General features: G+C 36.8%; 1 protein-coding gene across 3 annotated transcripts in view; it reads right to left on the bottom strand.

Annotated features, from left to right (window-relative positions):
- The window catches only part of klhl20 (kelch-like family member 20), a 69,782-nt gene that overhangs the window by 21,957 nt on the left and 28,357 nt on the right, over nt 1-19,468 (bottom strand). For all 3 annotated transcript variants that reach the window (XM_069937645.1, XM_069937643.1, XM_069937644.1), the window contains one exon: nt 14,705-15,278. In XM_069937645.1, the coding sequence (XP_069793746.1) occupies nt 14,705-15,278 (574 nt within the window). The remainder of the gene's footprint in view (nt 1-14,704; nt 15,279-19,468) is intronic.

Here is a 19,468-nt window from a genome sequence, read left to right as displayed (position 1 = left end):
GAATCTTTTCCACATTCCTTGTTTGAATCCTTCGAAATCTCGTTTCCTTCTGGTCTTCTTTGGCTTGGCTTCGCGGACAAAGATTTATGGAGGGGGTAAAAGTCCACGTCAGCTGCAGGCTCGTTTGTGGCTGACAAGTCCGATGCGGGACAGGCAGACACGGTTGCAGCGGCTGCAGGGGAAAATTGGTTGGTTGGGGTTGGGTGTTGGGTTTTTCCTCCTTTGCCTTTTGTCAGTGAGGTGGGCTCTGCGGTCTTCTTCAAAGGAGGTTGCTGCCCGCCAAACTGTGAGGCGCCAAGATGCATGGTTTGAGGCGATATCAGCCCACTGGTGGTGGTCAATGTGGCAGGCACCAAGAGATTTCTTTAGGCAGTCCTTGTACCTTTTCTTTGGTACACCTCTGTCACGGTGGCCAGTGGAGAGCTTGCCATATAACACGATCTTGGGAAGGCGATGGTCCTCCATTCTGGAGACGTGACCCACCCACCGCAGCTGGATCTTCAGCAGCGTGGACTCGATGCTGTCGACCTCTGCCATCTCGAGTACTTCGATGTTAGGGATGAAAGCGCGTCAGTTTCTCATGTGTTTATCCACCACAGTACTCCTTCCTTGATCTCCATCACCAAATTTTCAGACTGTCTTCTGATTCTATACTTTTAGAAATCTCCTCCAATTAAAAAATAGAAATAGTGGTGTTAATATTATATTCCCTGTACATCCATGACTGTGTGGCAAAACACCAGTGCAACTCCATCACTAACCTTGCAGATGAGACCTCTGTAGTAGGTAGGAGTTCATAAGAGAGATAGAAGAATTATTAACTGGTGCCAGGAAACATTCTCATTTTCAATATCAGTAAAGTTAAGGAACTGGCCATCAATTTCTGAAAGAGGGATGGAGCTCATTCCTCTGTTCACATCAACAGTGCTTATAATAGCTTCAAGTTCCTTGAAGTGTCATATCAACACAATAGCGAAGAAAATGCACCAGTGCATCCACTTACTCACTGAGGAAATTTTGCACATCACCTACATTCCTTAACAACTTCCATAAGTGTATTATCAAAAGTATCCTGTTAAGTGCATCACTGCGCAGCATGGATACTGTTCCGCTCAAGACCACAAGAAACTGCAGAGGTTGTGAATGTGACTCAGACCATCACACAAAACCCACTCTCCTCTATCAACTCAACCTATATTTCCTGCTATCTTGGAAAAGCAGCCAATATATTTCTTTGCTTTTTAAAAAAATGTTTATTGAGTTCAATTAAAAAAACAAACCTATATACATATTAATCTAGTGAATGGCCTAAACCAATGTTTAACATACTTAAATTTTTTAAATTGAAAACATAGCCATAATTCATTTCTTAACTTAATCTTATCCAAAACATTAAATCTAGGATTAGATTGAATTAACAGTTGACACATTCTTCATAATATCAAAGATAATATTGAAAAAAGAAAGAAAAGTAGAAAAAAAAGGAAAAACCCCAGTAAGGAGGAAAGTTAAAAAAATACAAAAAAAACTGAGACAGTAATAAACTTTCTTTTAAAATAAGTTATAAATAAAATTCCCTTATTAAAAAAAGGGGAATTTATATTTGTCAGATAGTAACTGTCTTCTGTAATATAATCAATGAATACAATTTTCAATTAAACTCACATTTATCTAATATGTCTCTAAGAAAAAAGAAAGAAAAAACCCATATAATCAATCCCCTTCCTCTGAACAAGGTTAAATAATGTAAATAATAAACATATGAATCAAATGACAACTTCCTGAAACCAGACAATGTGTCTCAGGAGCATCGAAACACCTTAATTCTACAAATTATGATAGTAATCCATGAATGGGCCCCACATCTATGAAAATTAAACTTTACATTTCTTATTATATTTAATTTTTTTCTAAACTTAGGAAAGACATAATATCATGTAACCATTGTATACAAGTAAGTGGAGTGTTGTTTTTCCATTTCATCAAAATTGCCCATCTAGCTATCAGAAGTAAAAGCTAAGATTCGCTTTATGAAGTCAGTAATATATCCTCTTGCGAAAAAACCAAATAAGCATTTAAGGGGCATGGTTCTAATTCAATCTTAAAAATCACAGAAAGTTTGGAAAATATTCTTCCAAAATTTTTCTAAACTAGGTCAAGCCCAGAACATATGATCAATGAAGTATCAAAAATTTTACACATATCACATTATGGACCAATATCAGAATAAAAACAAGATAATTTAACTTTTGATATATGTTCTGTGTGCACCACTTTGAATTGCACAAACAATGTAATGCACAGAAACAGGATTCGTTCATCAAATTTAGAATAGTATCCCAGTCCTCATTTGCAAGTGATAAATTTAAATCAAGTTCCCAATCATTCTTTTTTTTAAAAATTTTTATTTCTTGCACCATGAGTCATATCAATAACAACATTCACAAACGATCATCACTAATATATACAATGACATTTCTTTTTTCTCCGCTCTCTCCCCCTTTCATCCCTCCCCCCTCCCCACCCCCTTCAAAAACCAATAAATAATAAAACACATAAAACAAAGAAATAACAAAAAGCAAAGAAGTCGTACCGTCCACTTTTACATATTTAAATCTTATCGTGTTCATAATCATGTCGTTTTAAGAGATGGAGATCTGTGGTCAGCATTCCCTAACATATTTTATGCATGGTTCCCAAATTTGTTCAAATAATGTATATTTGTCTTTCAGATTGTATGTAATTTTTTCTAATGGATTACACATGTTCATTTCTGTATACCACTGTTGTAGTTTAAAGCTTGCTTCCATTTTTTGTCTCTTATATTATTTAACAGAAAAATTCTTGGTTCTTTTGGTATATTATTTTTTTGTGATTTTGTTTAATATTAGGTTTAGATCTTCCCAGAAAGTTTTCACTTGCTTGTAACGTTGTTCCAGTCTCTTGTTTACAGCAATGCTGTTGGGTACCACTTTTTTAAATTTCTGAGGAGCAATATATAATCTATGTAGCCAGCCAGTTATATTGTATCATACGTAATCTAGTTCCTCATTTATCATGTTCCTCATTGTTCCTATACATAACTCCTCCCATGTTTCATTCTTTATCTCTATGTTTAAATCTTTTTCCCAACTTTGTTTCAGTTTATACTTTGTTTCATCCTCTTCCTTATATTGCAGTTTGATGTACACGTTGGTTATAAATTTTTTAATTATGATTGTGTCTGTGATTAAATATTAAATGGCTGCTATTTTCTGGTAATCTCAAGCTATTTCTCAGTTTATCTTTTAAATAAGTTTTCAACTGGTAATATGCAAACATTGTACTTTGTGTTATTCCAGATTTATTACAATATATTAATTCTTTCAATCATGAGAAAAAGTTAAGTATTTTTGAATGCACCAGAGATTCTTCGTCAGGGGGTCACTATTAGATCCACAGTTTCCTTTTTTTTATATATATATATACACAAGGTAACCTTGATTAGAGAGAGGGAGTAGATTAGATGTAGTTTTTAGGTTTTTCTTTGTTCTTTTTTATTTGCTTTTATTTAGTCTAACTTGGAAAACATGGGCTTAACTTGGTTATTATAGATTTATTTCAATTGTTAATTTTTTATGTTGATCAAGGAATCAGCGATGTCATTTCACCAATTTTTTTCCTTGTTTATTATGTGCTTTCCTTAAAATACTGTGTGTAAATTTATATTTTAAACTCAATATTTAAAAACGTAAAGAAAGATTCTGTTAGCTGTTGGAAAGTAACTGAAAAGGAAAGTTCATGGTTCTGAGTCACGCCATTTCTTTTTCTCTCTTTTGGGGTGACAAGCAACTTTACTTAAATGGAAGGATGCTGCCCGCTTACTCATGATCAGTGGTTGTCCTGTTTGAATATGAAAAAGGTTCTTATTCAATTAATAACTCAGATACAAGATTCCAGATGTTATGGGGTCATTTATGACTCACTATCTTACTTTTTAATTTTACTCCAATGTAATTGAATTGTCTGACTTGTATCTGTTCTTTGTTCCTTATATTTTTTTTAAACCTTTGTTTTTCCTTTTAAGACCAGTCATATATTTCATCTGCACCCCATGCTTAGGTAAGGGGTTTGAGTTTTTCTTTTCTATTATTTTCTTCTTTCCTCTTTTTTTTGTATAATTAGCACTTTTTTTCCTAAAAAAGGTATATACTTAGAATATGAATTATGAATATGATTTACAATTTATGTATGTTAGCGATATATGGAATATCTTATTTAGTTTATGTATCTGTCCATACTATCTTATGAATTGTATCATTTTTCGTTTGTGTAAGTTCTTTATTAAAATCAATAAAAATATTTTTAAAAGAACGAGTAGAATGTAAATATAAGATATTCAATAATTGATCTATGTCATAATAAGAGTAATGATTTTTTAAAAATCCAGTTTGGTCCACATCAACAATTAATGGTAAAATGTTCTCTAATCTATGGGCCAGAATTTTAAACAATATCTTCATATCTACTTTGAGTAATGAAATAGGTCTATATGATGCACATTCAGCAGGATCCTTCCCTTTTTTCAAAATAAGAGATGTACACGCCTCATTAAAAGTTGATGGAAGCTTCTCATCTTTAAATGAATCGTCAATCACGGAACTTAAATTGGATGCAAGCCATTTGGAGAAAGATTTATAAAATTCAACAGGATATCCATCTGGTCCTGGAGATGTATCAGATTGGAGCCTCCAGGCTTATACAAATATTTTGAGAAAGTGTAGGTAGATTAAGGTAATCTAGGAAATGCAACATTAAGATATCATCTTTAAAAAATTCAGAAGTATAAAAGGTTGAAGTAGAATTATCTGAAAATATCATTTATTTTAAAATAATCAGTAATGATCTTACAATCTCCCATCCAAATCTTTTAGATTTGTTTTTACCAGACATTTCTTTTAGTTGTCAAGCCAGCATCTTTGCAAATTTTTCCCCATCAATGTAAAAATGTCTCTTGCTCCTCAACAAATGCTGTTCAATAGGATACGTAGAGAGGTCAAATTTAGTTTCAAGTTCTACTCTTCTTTTATATAAACCCGTATTTTTTTTATCTTAAGCAAATTGTAAATCGATTTGTTTAATCTGATGAATTAATTCCAACCTTTCCTTATTGGTCTTCTTAATACTAGGTGTATAAGAAATAATTTGCCCTCTCAAATAAGCTTCCATTGTATCCCAAATTAGACATAGTTGGGGAGGAATTTGTAGTTTAAAAAAAAATGTATTTTCTTTTCCATAAAATCTAAAAAATCTTGTAAAAGGAATGTCAGAAAAATTTAAAGTCAAAATAACAGGAGCATGATCAGATATAACTATTCCTTGATATTCACAAATTTTGGTCAGAGATCAATTGGTTGTCAATTTAAAAAATAATTAATTCTAGAGTAAGAACAATGCACATTTGAAAAAACTATTTTGGGATTTTAAAAATACCATTATGTCTGAAACACCAAAATTCGATAAAGAATTAATTACAGCTGCAGATTTGGTAAGGGTAGCTGGGCTAAAACAAGAACCATCTAGAACCAATTTTAAACAGCAATTAAAGTCCATCTCCCTCCCCCCATTAAAACAATGAATATTGATTTAATTCAGGTAAGGCTGAAAAAACTTTTCAAAAAATGCTGGCTCATCACGCATTTACATTTGCCAACACAACCATTTTATTGTATAATTTATCTGTAAGAATAAGAAAGTGACCCTGTTTATCAAATATGCTATTATGAAGTACAAATGGAATATTTTGATTAATTAATATAGAAACTCCTCTAACTTTTGTATCAGAGGAGGAATGAAAACATTAACCTATCTTTATTAGAATTCCGAATCTGAATCTCTCAGAAAAAAAAGTTTTTAAATGTCTAACATGGGTAAATACCCTAAGATGTCAGATAAGCCCATTCATGCCTTTAACATTCCATGAAAAAATCTTAATAGGAGAGAATATCAAATTTAATTAATATTAATTGATGGTAATTAGATGCTCCAACTGCACCTGTCACTGTTCCAAAAACAGCAACCTTCGATCCATGCTGAAATACAGAGTAAATAAATATAATATAAGTAACCTTGAGAACCCCAAAAAAACCCAAATAAACTCTTCCCTTCCAGCCCTCCCTGTACCGAAGGTCGTCAATCAAGGTTATGACCTGCTCAAAAAAACATCTAATCCAAAATGCTTCTACTATTTATCTTAGTCTTCTTACAATTAAAAACCTATATATTTTGTTACTTTTCCATGTCAAAATAAATTTTGTTGAAAAATTAACCTAAAAGATAAGACGCAACATATACTACATGCGCAGTAGAATCATTACTAGTTTGGCGATCCTTAAGAAAATACAGCTCTCCTACACCACTACAACAATATTTTTTTTTAAATGTACCAGTAAGTTCTTTGAATTTCATAATTCTATTAAAAATTAAGCAAAAGGTTGATATCCAGCTTGCTATACAAGCAGGCATCTAAACCCATCTAAACTCGAGTAACAGCAACCCTAAAGAACCCCCCCCCCCAACTCTACTATAATAGTATTAGAAAAACAATACACCAATAAACTTTTAAGCATTTTTAAAATTTAGTAGTTAACAAGCTAAACCTTTCAAATTACAGAGGGAAAGAAAAAACCCACACTCGCAGTTAATCTAAAAATGAAGTAGAAGACGAAACAACAAAATTCCCCTCCCCCTCAAAATTATTTGAACTACCAACACAGAATAATAGCTCACAACAAACTCTTTTAAAAAAAATACCCCCCCCCACCCCATTTCACAATAGACAACTTTCTTCCAACAAAAGAAAGTTAACTCATTCCGACTCCGATAAAGAAGTTGAGACAGCGTTGGCCCCATGGGCTTCCTTCACGGAATTTAAAAATCTCTTCTAATCCTCTTTTGTAATGATCCTCAGTCGTACCAGATACAGCAATTTCAGCTTGAAGCCTTTCTTGAAAAGAACTGACATAACCTCATGGAATTTTCATTGCATCTCCATCACCTCAGGGCAGAAGTCTTCAACCAATGTGATATGTAGGTCCATAAAAGTTAGGTCTTTCTTTCGATGGGCCTCTCAGATGACCCGTTCTTTTTGCTAAAAATAATGGAAGCAAAGGATTACTTAGGGACCTTGGGTGGCCTCCGGATGACAACTTTGGATACAGTGAACGACATGCTCAAAGTGTAGAAGATCCACACCAAACAGTTTTTCTCCAAATTCTATGGTAAGTAGTTTAGTAAAAAATTGTACAGGTGACTGACCTTTCTTGATATCCTCCTTTTATCCCAAGATACGAATATTGTTACGCCAGCTCTGGCCCTCCAGGATGACCAGATGTGACATTAACTTTTTATTGCTGGCAGCCATTTCATCAGCGATAGTTTCAAGTTTCTTGAGTCTGTTGTTCACAGAGATTAGGTCAGTCTCCATAACACTTCTTCAATAATTGGGAGTTGCATTTAAAACCTTATTCAGCTTTTCTTCTATTATCATGGTAACATTTTTCCATGGTTTCATTTAGTTTGTTATTTCTTGGAATTGAATCTTTATCATTCTGGTAGCCATTTCCAAGGTTAGGGGACTGCTTCTTCTTCAATTTCCTTACTTTCTTTCATTGATTTGGCTCCTTTTATGGACATTTTCTGGATAGTAATAATGGCAACAAGCGATAGAACCAAGATTTAACCATCTTGGTAAAGAGTTGGGTTGAAGGGTGGAAAGTGTTAAGGGTTAGCAGGAGCACACAGTTACCACACCCTACTCCATGTAGTCACCAGCCGAAAGTCCACAGCCAATATATTTCAAAGATTTATCCCACCACTTCTCTCTTCTCACTCCTCCTGTCTGGAAGAAGATTCATGAGTGTGAGATCATACACCTCCAGATTCAAGGAGTTTCTTTTCCATTCTTAGATTCCTGAATGAACTTCGAAATGATAAAATTATGTTGGCTTTGTACTAACTGACCTTTTACTCTGTTAAGACTGCAGTTCTGTACTGTGTTTTGCTGCATTACTCTGCACAGGCTCACAGGCTTTCAACCTAATTTTAAAGATACCAAGATATCCAACAGGTTTACTCTTCTAGTTCTCATAGTTGATACAGGACAGGCATGCAGAAGGGAAACACATACAAGAACAGAATTTTTGCTGGTGTAGTGCAGAGAAATTAACCATTTTAAAGGGCTATAAGAACAGAGAGACTTTTGGAAGAACTTTTTTTTATTGCAACGAATTGTAATTATCAGAAATAGTGCTGGAAGGAGTACCAGAAGAACATTCAAAAGTCATTTTCAAAGAAAAACTGGATATTTTAATAAGAAAAATCTGTCGTCTACAGGGAGAAAGAGAGTGGGGCAAAATGAACTGCACTGGAACCATGGACTTTAACAGCTACAAATAAAAACATATTTTTGGTAAGATAGCATTCAGTTTTACAAATTTGATTTTTTACACCACTTGCTAAAAGGACTATTTAAGAGTTCCCCAATTTGGACTCCATTACATAGCATTAGCATATTGTATTATGTAAAGTTCTGGTTTCTCACTGCAGGGAGGATGTGGAAACAGGATAATATGCAAAAAAGATTCAATGTAATGGAGGGCTTTATTCATGGGTGGCATAGTTGGCGTAGTGGTTAGCACAATGCCTTTATAGTGCCAGTGATCGGGACCGGACTTGAGTTCGAATCCCATGCTGTCTGTAAGGAGTTTCTAAGTTCTCCCCATGCTTTAATTGGTTTTCTCCAAGGGCATGGACTCATAGGGCCAAATTGCCCTGATATAGAGCTGCATGTCTAAATTTAAAATAAAATAAGGAGAGGCTGGATACACTGGATTTAAGCTGACAAGTGATTGCAGATGCATTTGAAAAACATTTGGACAGATACTTGTAAAGGAAAGGAATGGTGGGATACATGTCTGATGCACGCAAATGGGATTAACGTTCACCATGGATGAGCTGGGACAAAGGATCTGTTTCTGTGCATTTCCATTCAGATCTTTGCCACTCACTTATTCCATCTATATCCCTTTGTGGCTTCCTTATATACTCTTCATAATTTATATTCCAGCCTACCTTTACATTAAATCTGGCAACCATATTGTTGGTCTCTTCATCCAAATCATTCATATAAATTCTCAAAAATTGAGGCCATAAGACTAATCCCATTAGCACACCCCTCAACACATCTTATTAACTAGATGCACAGTTTGTTTCTGATTAGCTCGCATGTCCTCTCTCCATAGAACCCCGACATAAAGTGTTTTTATTTTCTGCAATAAATTTGAACACAGTACCTCATCAAATGGCTTCTGAAAATCCAAATGCAGTACATTGATTATTTCTCTTTGTCCACATCATGTTAATTCTTCAAAAAACCCTCAACAAACTGGTCAAATGTGATTTCCTTCTAATTACACTTTGCCTGATTACCTGGATTTTTTCCTAAGTGTGCTAATGGAGCATCTTTAATGATAGCTTCTAATATTTTCTCTGTGGCAAACAAGCCAACTAGCCTACCGTTTCCAATGTTATGCTCTCTCCCTGCTCCTCACCCCACCCAATCCCCAAACATACACTTAAAAGAAGTTACATTTACCAATGAAATGGAACCTTCCCCACATTTAGAGAACTTAGGAAAATTAAACAGGCACATCAACTATTTCACAAGTTATTTCCTTTAAGATCTCAATTTGAAGTCTATCAAGGTCCAGAGATACATAAGCCACAGCTCCAAAAATATACTCAGTACCACTTCCTTCATGATTTAATTTTCCTGATTTCTTGCCACCACAAATGCATTTACACAGAAAAACTACCACCAAGTTAGAAAATCTTTGAAAAAAGCAAGCACATCAGGGAGAGAGCATGCTTGAGAACTATGCCAATTCATTACCAAAGGCATTTTAATATCCCATGAAATTTGAGTTCTACATATCTGCTGCGGTAATAACATTTTATCCTTAATTAAAATCTACAGATCTCAAAATACCCAGACACTGGACCTGAGCCAGCTCCAAAGTGAAACTTGACCTTGTCAAAAAGAGTCATCTACAAGCAACTATCCATTTCCCACCAACATATATGTGCAACACAGGCACTGAATTCAGAAGGCAAAATGGTAAAGATGAACAGCAGCCTATCATCAAATTCAACAAATTCCAAATTTAACAAAAAAAGTTTTAACATCTATAGTCAAACGGGGTTTGATGGTTAATTGGTTACATGGGTGTTTTTGGGTTCATCGGCCGGAAGGGCCTGTATCGCTAAATTTTCAAAAAGTTTTTTAAAAAAAATTTCATTCATAATTAAAAGTTTAAAACAAATTGTGTATTGTCACGATCAGTCATGGCATTTAAAATACAGATCAGTATTGAGATGAGATGAGAATATATTGTAATTACATAAGTACATGGTTAGCATAGCAGTTAGCTCAATGCTGTACCAGCACAGGTGACCATTACTTGGGTTCAAATCACACGCTGTCTGAAAGGAGTTTGTACGTTCTCCCAGTGTCTGCATGGATTTCCTCTGGGAGCTCTGGCTTGCTCCCACCATTCAAAAAAAAAATGCACTGGGGGGGGTGAAGGACAATTGGTTTTAATTAGGCAGAATGGGCTCATGGGCCAAAAAGGCCTGCTACCATGCTGTATGCTTAAATTTAAAAGAATTACATTAAATTAAATTTAAAAATTTAAAACAATGTACAGACGAACTGAAATTCTGACTTGCTGCAGCCACACAGATATGTCAGGTGGTTACAGGTAAATTCATTGAAATCAATTCACCAACGGAAAATTAACCGACTATCAAATTCACCGACGGAAAAAAAATCAGTGACCATCAAATTCACTGACAAATGAATAAAAAAAAAGCTCATAATATATCGTTTTAACTTTAATGAATTTTAAAGTGTCCTTTAATAAAGTTTACAATTAGGTGTTAATTGGTAATTCCTGCAGACATTTGTCTTACAAGCTCCCCTGTGGTTGTTGCTCCTGTGGCTGCCTGTGCTACATCCGCTCCCCCCGCCAATCCTGACCCACCCCCAACCCCGCCCCATGGATACAGGGGAGTTCACCTCTCCCACACCCCTTCTCATGGGGATGCACCAGCTTCAGGCTGAATTCACGGGCATCTGCTGCTGCCCTGCTCTCCACGAGCATCTGCTGCTGTCCCACTCTCTGAAGATGGCTCCTGGTCTCTAACAGTCCCCCTCCTCTATTCCCTCCCTCCCCCACCAATCACCCCAAGAAAGAGCTCTGCAGTCAGGGGTCAGTGACAGGGTGCACTGGACACAGGGCAGAGCTGGCATGCACCCTCAAATCTGGAGTAGGTGGACCAGACGAAATGTGAATATTTTAATGAATTTTTTTTGTCGGTGAATTTTCCATTGCTGAATTGATTTTGGTGAATTTACCACACACCAGGTCAGATACGCCAAACTACAATAGTATAAATTAAATTACAGCCACATACCAAGACAGTAAAAGATATAGTATATATGGAAGGGTAAACATTTACAGTTGCATTCTGTACAAAAAGTTGCATTTCAATAGTGCAGCAAACTCTTTTGTTGGTGTTGGTCTAGGTCAAATTTATGGCTAGGGTAGTAAGAAGTTCAAAGCATGATAGTGCTAGACTTTAAGTTTCTGCCCAATGGTAGAAACAAGAAGAGATTATGACCAGGGTGATGAAGATCCTTACATATTGACTGCCTTGAGGGTCTCACATAGAGGTCTGAAAGGACAGGAGGTCAGTGCCCACAATGGATTTGGTTAGCTTTGCCACTTTTTGCCACCTTCTGTGTTTCTGAGCACCTGAGGTCGCCGCCGACTTCATAAGGACACATCAGTGCCCAAGCAGATCAAAATGACCTGCCTCAACAACTATTGGCCAGTGGTGCTTGTGTCGACGCTGATAAAGTGTTTTGAGATGTTTGTCATGGAGCAAATCAACTCTATCTCAGGTAGGACCTGGACTCACTTTAATTCACCTATCTTTGCAATAGGTCAATAGCAGGTGGCATTTTGCTGGCCCTGTGTTAGATCACTGGACCACAAGACCACCTTCATCAGGTTGTTATTTGTTCAACACTATACCAGCAAAACTCATAATCAAACTCCAGGACCTAGGACTCTGTTCATTCCTTTGCAACTGGATCTTTAATGTTCTCATCAGGAGACACTACTCAGAGTGGATTGGCATCATCTCTTCTCTGACCATCAGACTGGAAGTCAATGCAGAGGATTATTAAAGCAGTTGAGAGGATCACTGTGGTCTTCCTTTCTTCTATAGATAATATTGGAGCATTGTCCAAATAGGACTCAAGGAATTAAAGAAGACCATTTCTATCCAATGCACAATATCTTCAACTCATTACCATCAAGAAGGTGCTACAGGAGCATCAAAATCCCAACTGCTATGCTGTGGAATAGTTTCTTCCCACAAGCTGTGAGACTGATGAACAGTATCCTATAACTGGGAAAATCATCCCAAACATTTATAATTTTGATTATTTACATGATCATTATGCACTGTGTATTGTGTGTTTCTGCACAGATGATAATAAACTTGAATGAACAAATCACTTTTGAAATTATTTTACAATAGCTGATTGCTCATGTTGTCTTACTTTAACCACTACAGCAGTGACTTATCCACAAAATATTCCCTTGCTTTCAAATTGCTTCTGAAGGAGTAAAAAAAAACACAGGAGTATTCCTCAAGATGTTTTAATCTTTGCTTGATACCACCATGGTAAATCAGATCTCAAACAAAGACAAGATATAGCAGAGGAAGGAAATAGAGTCATGTGACGTAGAGTCAGGACAAACTCTTCCTCAATGTCAACAAAATTATGGAACAGGTTGTTGACTTCAGAATGTGCGATCTATATTAAAGGTGCTGAAATGCACATGAGAGACAGTATTCAAGTATTTAGACATAAATATCACCAACAATCTATCCTGGTCTATTGACATTGACGCCATAGCCAAGAAAGCACCAACGCTGACTTCCACAGAAACCCAAGGAAATTTAGCATGACCCAATATCTCTTACCAATTTTTATAGATCACCATAGAATACATCCTGTTTGGTTGCATCACAGCTTGGTTTAAGGACTTCTCTGCCCAAGACTGCAAGAAATTGCAAAGAATTATGAACAGGCCACCATGCCAACCAGCCTCCCCTCCATTGACTCCATCTGCATATATTCCCATTGCCTTAGAAAACCAGTCACTTAAATGATGCATCCCATTCCCGATCATACTCTTCGTCCTGTCACGTCAGGCAGAAGATATGAGAGTTTGAAAACACACGAGATTCAAGGACAGTTTATTTTCTGCTGTCATCAGACATTTGAACAGACAAAAGATGATCTCTTTATCTCATAAACCCTTTTTGTGGTCCCAGTACTGTTTTAACTGTGCTTCTCTCTGCAGCAATATATATTATACGTTTGTTTTATTTTTTCACTATTTGTACTTGTATGTGGATTGACTTGCCAGATAGTAGCAAAACAGTGCTTTTTTTCCCTATATCTCACGACACATGACAATAAAGAATTCAATAATTCAACAAAATAAAGAATGGCCATATACACAAAACACAATAGGCTTGCTGTCATTTGTGGAGCCACGATTTAGGTCAAGAGGGGAAAAACAAAATCAATATGTATTGTGTAAGTAGGTTGTGCATGAGGATAGAAATTCTTTTTTTCAAGGCTAAAACCCATGTATAAAGAATTTGCCAGTTGTAAAATGCAAAATACAAGTGAGATACTTCAGACAATTGCAGATTTCAAATACATCATTTATATTCAGTGAAATGCAACAGTTCCTTCAAGTTCTCTCCGTTTCTTACGATGAAATTTTCTTAGTAAAGAAAGTTATTCTGCATCATAGTTTATGGCAAAGAAATTTCCTCTCTATAATCAAGTCGAGGATGGCCTAACCTTCAATTTCCATTCCCTATTCAGAAACTTCATGGCTTTTGTTCATTATTGCTTTAAAATAACAAAATAAAACAGAGTATATCCGCATGTGAAACTCGATATGAAATAACAGACACATGCCTATAAACTTTTATGATCAAAACATATCTAAACCAGTGCATTATGTTAAACAAATCAAGATGCAAGCTCTACAAAGACAGACTGGTGCATCTGTATGTGGCAAGGATTAGATCAATTTCCTAAAGTTTCCAGTTGTACTGCTATGCAGAGAGACTCACCATTGTAAAAAAAAAGAACATGAGCAGAAATATCCATGAGGTACACAAAAGGTTCATTCATTAAGGTTCATAGAATGGAAATAAATTGCCTTTTCCCTCAACCATACATATCAAGGCTGACTCAAAACGTTTTTGCTCTTCTATATACTCGAGGGAAAAAGGCAGAATTTTGATCAGACAATCTTTTTTGTTGTCAGCTCCGCCATTTAATAAATAGACCAACAAGCCAATGGTGACATTCAAATGTTCCTTCATTTGCGCCAATAAAACTTCCAACAGATAAAATAATTCTATTATTGCACAATAGACTTTAAATGTAATTCAGCCACATTTATTGCACTATGAGCATTAAATTGTGAATGATCATAAATTCAGCAGTCTCTTGAGGGCCACTGCTTATGATTTAATTACTCTGAGAACACGTGCACCTTACCTCTTGGAAGTTGTGCTGTGTGAATTTGTCAGCAATGCGGAGTAGTTCTCTGCAGGAGTGGGTGTCAGCAAAAGCTCTGATCCCAAGGCAGTTGGAGGGATCAAGTTGTCTTTTCAGGAACTCACAGCATGCCTCCTGGATCTCAGCCAGCTGCAAGAGGCAAGCAGCCGGCAGCAAGGTTTGTACATTCCCTTCTTCTACTGTTATCTGAGACGTATATGCAAAGTCAATTAAAAGCTCCATAGCTCGCTCGTCAATATCACGAATCACCACCTCCGTCTGCCGGCTTTCTGCAAGCTCACCAGTGAACATGGCTCGGAAGTAAGGGCTGCAGGCAGATAGAATAACTCGGTGTGCATAAATCTTTTTTGCACCCACAACCAACACCACGTCACAGAGTTCCCGGTGCTTCCTTAGGAGGTTAATCACTTCTAAAGTTTGCCGGGGATGCTTGTCTGATACAAATGGCATCCTAGCTGGTTGTGGTACACCCTCAGGCAGTTTGTTGGGGTCGCCGAGTGTACATCGGCTTGTAACATCCATTCCGATCTCTCCTGGTCGAACACCGACACACCTGATTGTGGGGGACAATGAGAGAAAAGAATATTTCAGACTGAGAAGTTAACTTTCCTTGTAAAATTTATAAATTATTTGCAAATAATTTACACTGTTCAATTTTAACATTAGCAATCTACTAACACACAGAAAATGAGGGCAGGATATTGCCCCAGTCACACCACCTTACTGCAAGCACCATCATCAAGCAGCTCCAGAGGGGTGAAAGATGGTACAGAAGAATTCTGGAGTAACAGTGTTGATTGCAGACAGAAGCAGATCTTTATCATTGTACCTTTAAGCAGCTGATAGTTGTTAAAAAAAATCATTGAATTTTTTTTCAATTTAGACATACAGCACATTAACAGGCCATTTCAGCCCACGAGTCCATGCTGCCCAATTTACACCCAATTAACCAACACCCCTGGTAGGTTTTGAATAGTGGGAGGAAACCGGAGCCCCTGGGGGAAAACCCACGCAGACACGGGGAGACACGTACAAACCTCTTACAGACAGTGTGGGATTTGAATCCCGGTCCCATTTGCTGGTGCTATAAAGGTGTTGTGCTAACTGCTATGCCCACCATGCCGCTATTAATAAGTTCATAAGAACATTAATTTGCAATTGCCCAATCTGAGAAAGAATACTCAGAAGAATGCAAAGAATGAAACATAAAAGCTTTTAAAATAATATCTTTTAAAAGCCTTTATATTCTATACTTTCAGTACTGTGATTTACAAAATAGTTGACAAAGTTCTTTGTGTTAGCCCATAAAAACCGACATAATATGGTACCTCAACCCTGGAAAAAGTTTTGGATCAATCTGTACAACACTGAATATAGGCTCATCGAAAAGGTTAGATGCAGGCTTGAGGCTGTAAAGGCTAATACACACACACATATATATATATATATATATTTATATATATATAAATATATATATATATATATATAATATATATTTATTTATCTATCTATTTATTTATTTATTTATTTATGTGAGAGAATGAAAATATTTATAATAGTGATATTCATGAATTGACAAGAGTTTGTTACTAATAACCACTAATAAGGCAATATCATAGCTGGTCACAATGCCAGTCAACTGGTAGATTCAGTTCTAACTAGATCGGACCAGAACCACACAAAAAGGAAAGAATGTGGAAAAATCAAAAGCAAGTGGATAACATTTATCCGAATTCATTCTGCAGATCTTGATATTGAGCCCAAGAATCGCATAAGTAGTCACCCAGAAATGGCATTTACTTTTTAATACACTTGATTTGTAGTGGAGGGGAGGGAGAACAGCAGGTACTTTTAAAAAAAAGGCAAGATATGATAAATAAATCAACCTCCATGCTGGATAATAAATAGCACTTTAGTTACCATCTTGTAAAACAAATGTGGAATATTACACAGAAGTGATTGAACATTCTTTAGTTTTCATCAGTTTTATTGCTTCCCTTTGAGCTGCTGAAACATGAAGTCGTTTGGCAATTCGCCTGAAGCTATTATTGTACAAGTATTTTACTCTGAGTGGGCATATTTAGGGAAACAGCTGTCCATCGACCACAGTCCATACAAATTGGAAGCAATGTCTCCTCCTCACTATCAACACAGGCGTTCCCCAAGGATGGGTGTTTAGCCCACTGTTCTACTCATCATACACCCACGACTGCACGGCCAGGCACAATTTTAATGCCGTCCACAAGTTTGCCAATGATATCGCAGTTGTCGGAAGAATCACAAACAGCAGTGAAGAAGCGAACAGGAGGGGGATAGATCAGCTCTTTCAGTGGCGTCACATCAACAACCTTGTGCTCAACATTAGCAAAACCAAGGAGATAATTGTGGACTTCAGGAGGGAGTCAGCAGAACACAAACCCGTCCTCATCGAGGGCTCAGTAGTGCAGAGGGTCAAGAACTTCAAATTCCTGGGAGTCAACATCTCCAAGGATCTGTCCTGAAGCCTCCATGTTGATGCAATCATGAAGAAGGCTCGTCAGCGACTACACTTTGTGAGGTGCTTGAGGAGATTCAGTACATCACCGAAGTGTACAGAGTACTGGCATTCTGGCTGGTTGCATCACTGCCTGCTGTAGAGGAGCCAAATCTCAGGTCAAGAAAAAACTCCAGAGGGTTGCTAACGTGGCCTGTGACATCACTGGCACCAAACTTCATTCCTTCGAGGACATCTACGTATGGCTGTGTCTTTAAAAAGTAGCCTCTATCCTCAAAAACCCCCACCACCCAGGCCACACCCCCTCTTCACTCTGCTACCATCGGGGAAAAGGCACAGAAGCCTAAAGACGAGCACTCAGTGCCACAGGGACAGCTTCTTCCCCGCTGCCGTCAGATTCCTGAATAATCAATGAACTAGGCACTGCCTTACTTTTTGTGCACCACTATTTTTATTTTTTATATACATTACTGTTGTAAGATGGTTATAATATGAATGTTTACACTAAGATGCTGCTGCAAAACATTGAATTTCATGACTTGTTCATGACAATAAATTCTGATTCTGGCTAGGATCAGCTAATCAGAATCCAGGAATCAAACCACAAAACTGCAAGGGTTTGCTACATCACATACCATATTTTTTAATCTGGGAAGTACTACAAGAACCTTACTAGGTAAAAGACCTATCAATTTCTATATGAAACATTTTTTTGGGAAAAAAAGTTGTAGACACCTTTCATATCCACACAATGTCCTAAATCAGTTAGGAACTATTTTGTGCACAAGTAAATTCCAAAATTTTATGTTAAATTGATTCCATCTGCATTTGGTTTTATTGGTGGAGGCTTGAATGTTGTCCAGGACATTGGAAGAAATGCTTGCTGCACTCCATAGAATATCACAGAAAGGTCACATCACCCTCGCATTACAGATGCAAGGGAAGGAGACAGCTGAAAGAAAATTACCGACCGGTTAGCCTGACATCAGGGGTTGGGAAAATGTTAAGAGTCGATAGTCAAGGATAAGGTAGAGTACTTGGAGCCACATGACAAGATAGGCAAAAACCAGCATGGTTTCTTGAGGTGAAAATCTTGTTTGACAAACCAATTGGAATTCTTTTAAAGTGACAAAGGATGTTGTGTATTTGGATTTTCAGAAGGCGTTTGACAAGGTGCCACATATGAGGCTATTTAAAAAGAGTTTGTGGTATAACAGTAAACATATTAGCATGGGTAGAGCATTAGCTGATTGGTAGGAAGCAGAAAGTCAGAATACAAAAATCATATTCTGGTTGGCTGTCAGTTACTAGTGCTGTTCCACAAGGGTAGGTGTTGTGGCCACTTCATTTTATAATATTAGTGATTGAGATTATGGAATGAATGATGCAGATAGGTGGAGGAGCAGGTAGTGTTGAGGAAACAAGGAGGCTGCAGAAGGTCTTGGAGAGATTGGGAGAATGTGCAGAGCACAGGCAGTCCCCAGGATACAAAGGTCTAACTTATACACAACCTGTACCTACAAACAATTCCCAATTCATGCATGTGCATTACATTTCCTCATGAATGCCCCTTCTGGTATGTAAGACATCGTGTTAACTTTTAAGCATGATTTTTTTTTGCATAGAAAAGTAAAATAATATTACTAAGTGTTTGTACTCTATACTATGACTAACTGACGTTATACAAGAACCGTTCCAACTTATTTACAAATTTGACTGAAAGATAAACTTAAGAATGGAATTCGTTCATAATCTGGGAATTACCTGTATTGGCAAATGAAATACAATGTCAGAAAATGTGTGATCAAGCACTTTGGTAGAAAAAAATATAAATGGCAGACTATTTACTAAATGGGGAGAAATTTGAAAATACCAAGATGCAAAGAGACATAGGAGTCTTCGTGCAGGATAGACTGAAGGTAAACTTGCAGGTTGAGTCAGTGGTGAAGAAGGCAAATGCAATGCTGGCATTAATTTCAAGAGGAAAAGGATGCAAGGGCAAGGCTATGATGCTAAGGTACAAACTCCTTAAAGATAGTGTAGATTCGAATCCTCGTTGCTGGAGATGTAACAGCATCATGCTAACTGCTATGCTAAACGTGCCACCCATGTCTTATAGACTCAAGTTCTGAAATGGGGTTTGAACATCCAACCCATTATCAAAACTATCATTCAACCAAACTTTATACATCCAATTCTTAATAAGGATTTCATGCGCATCATTTAAGCAATTGGTACATGGTCATATA

This window comes from Narcine bancroftii, chromosome 5, assembly GCF_036971445.1.
Source record: "Narcine bancroftii isolate sNarBan1 chromosome 5, sNarBan1.hap1, whole genome shotgun sequence".
NCBI lineage: Eukaryota > Metazoa > Chordata > Chondrichthyes > Torpediniformes > Narcinidae > Narcine > Narcine bancroftii.
Note: the sequence above shows the minus strand (reverse complement) of the source record. Positions and strands in the feature narration are given on the sequence as shown.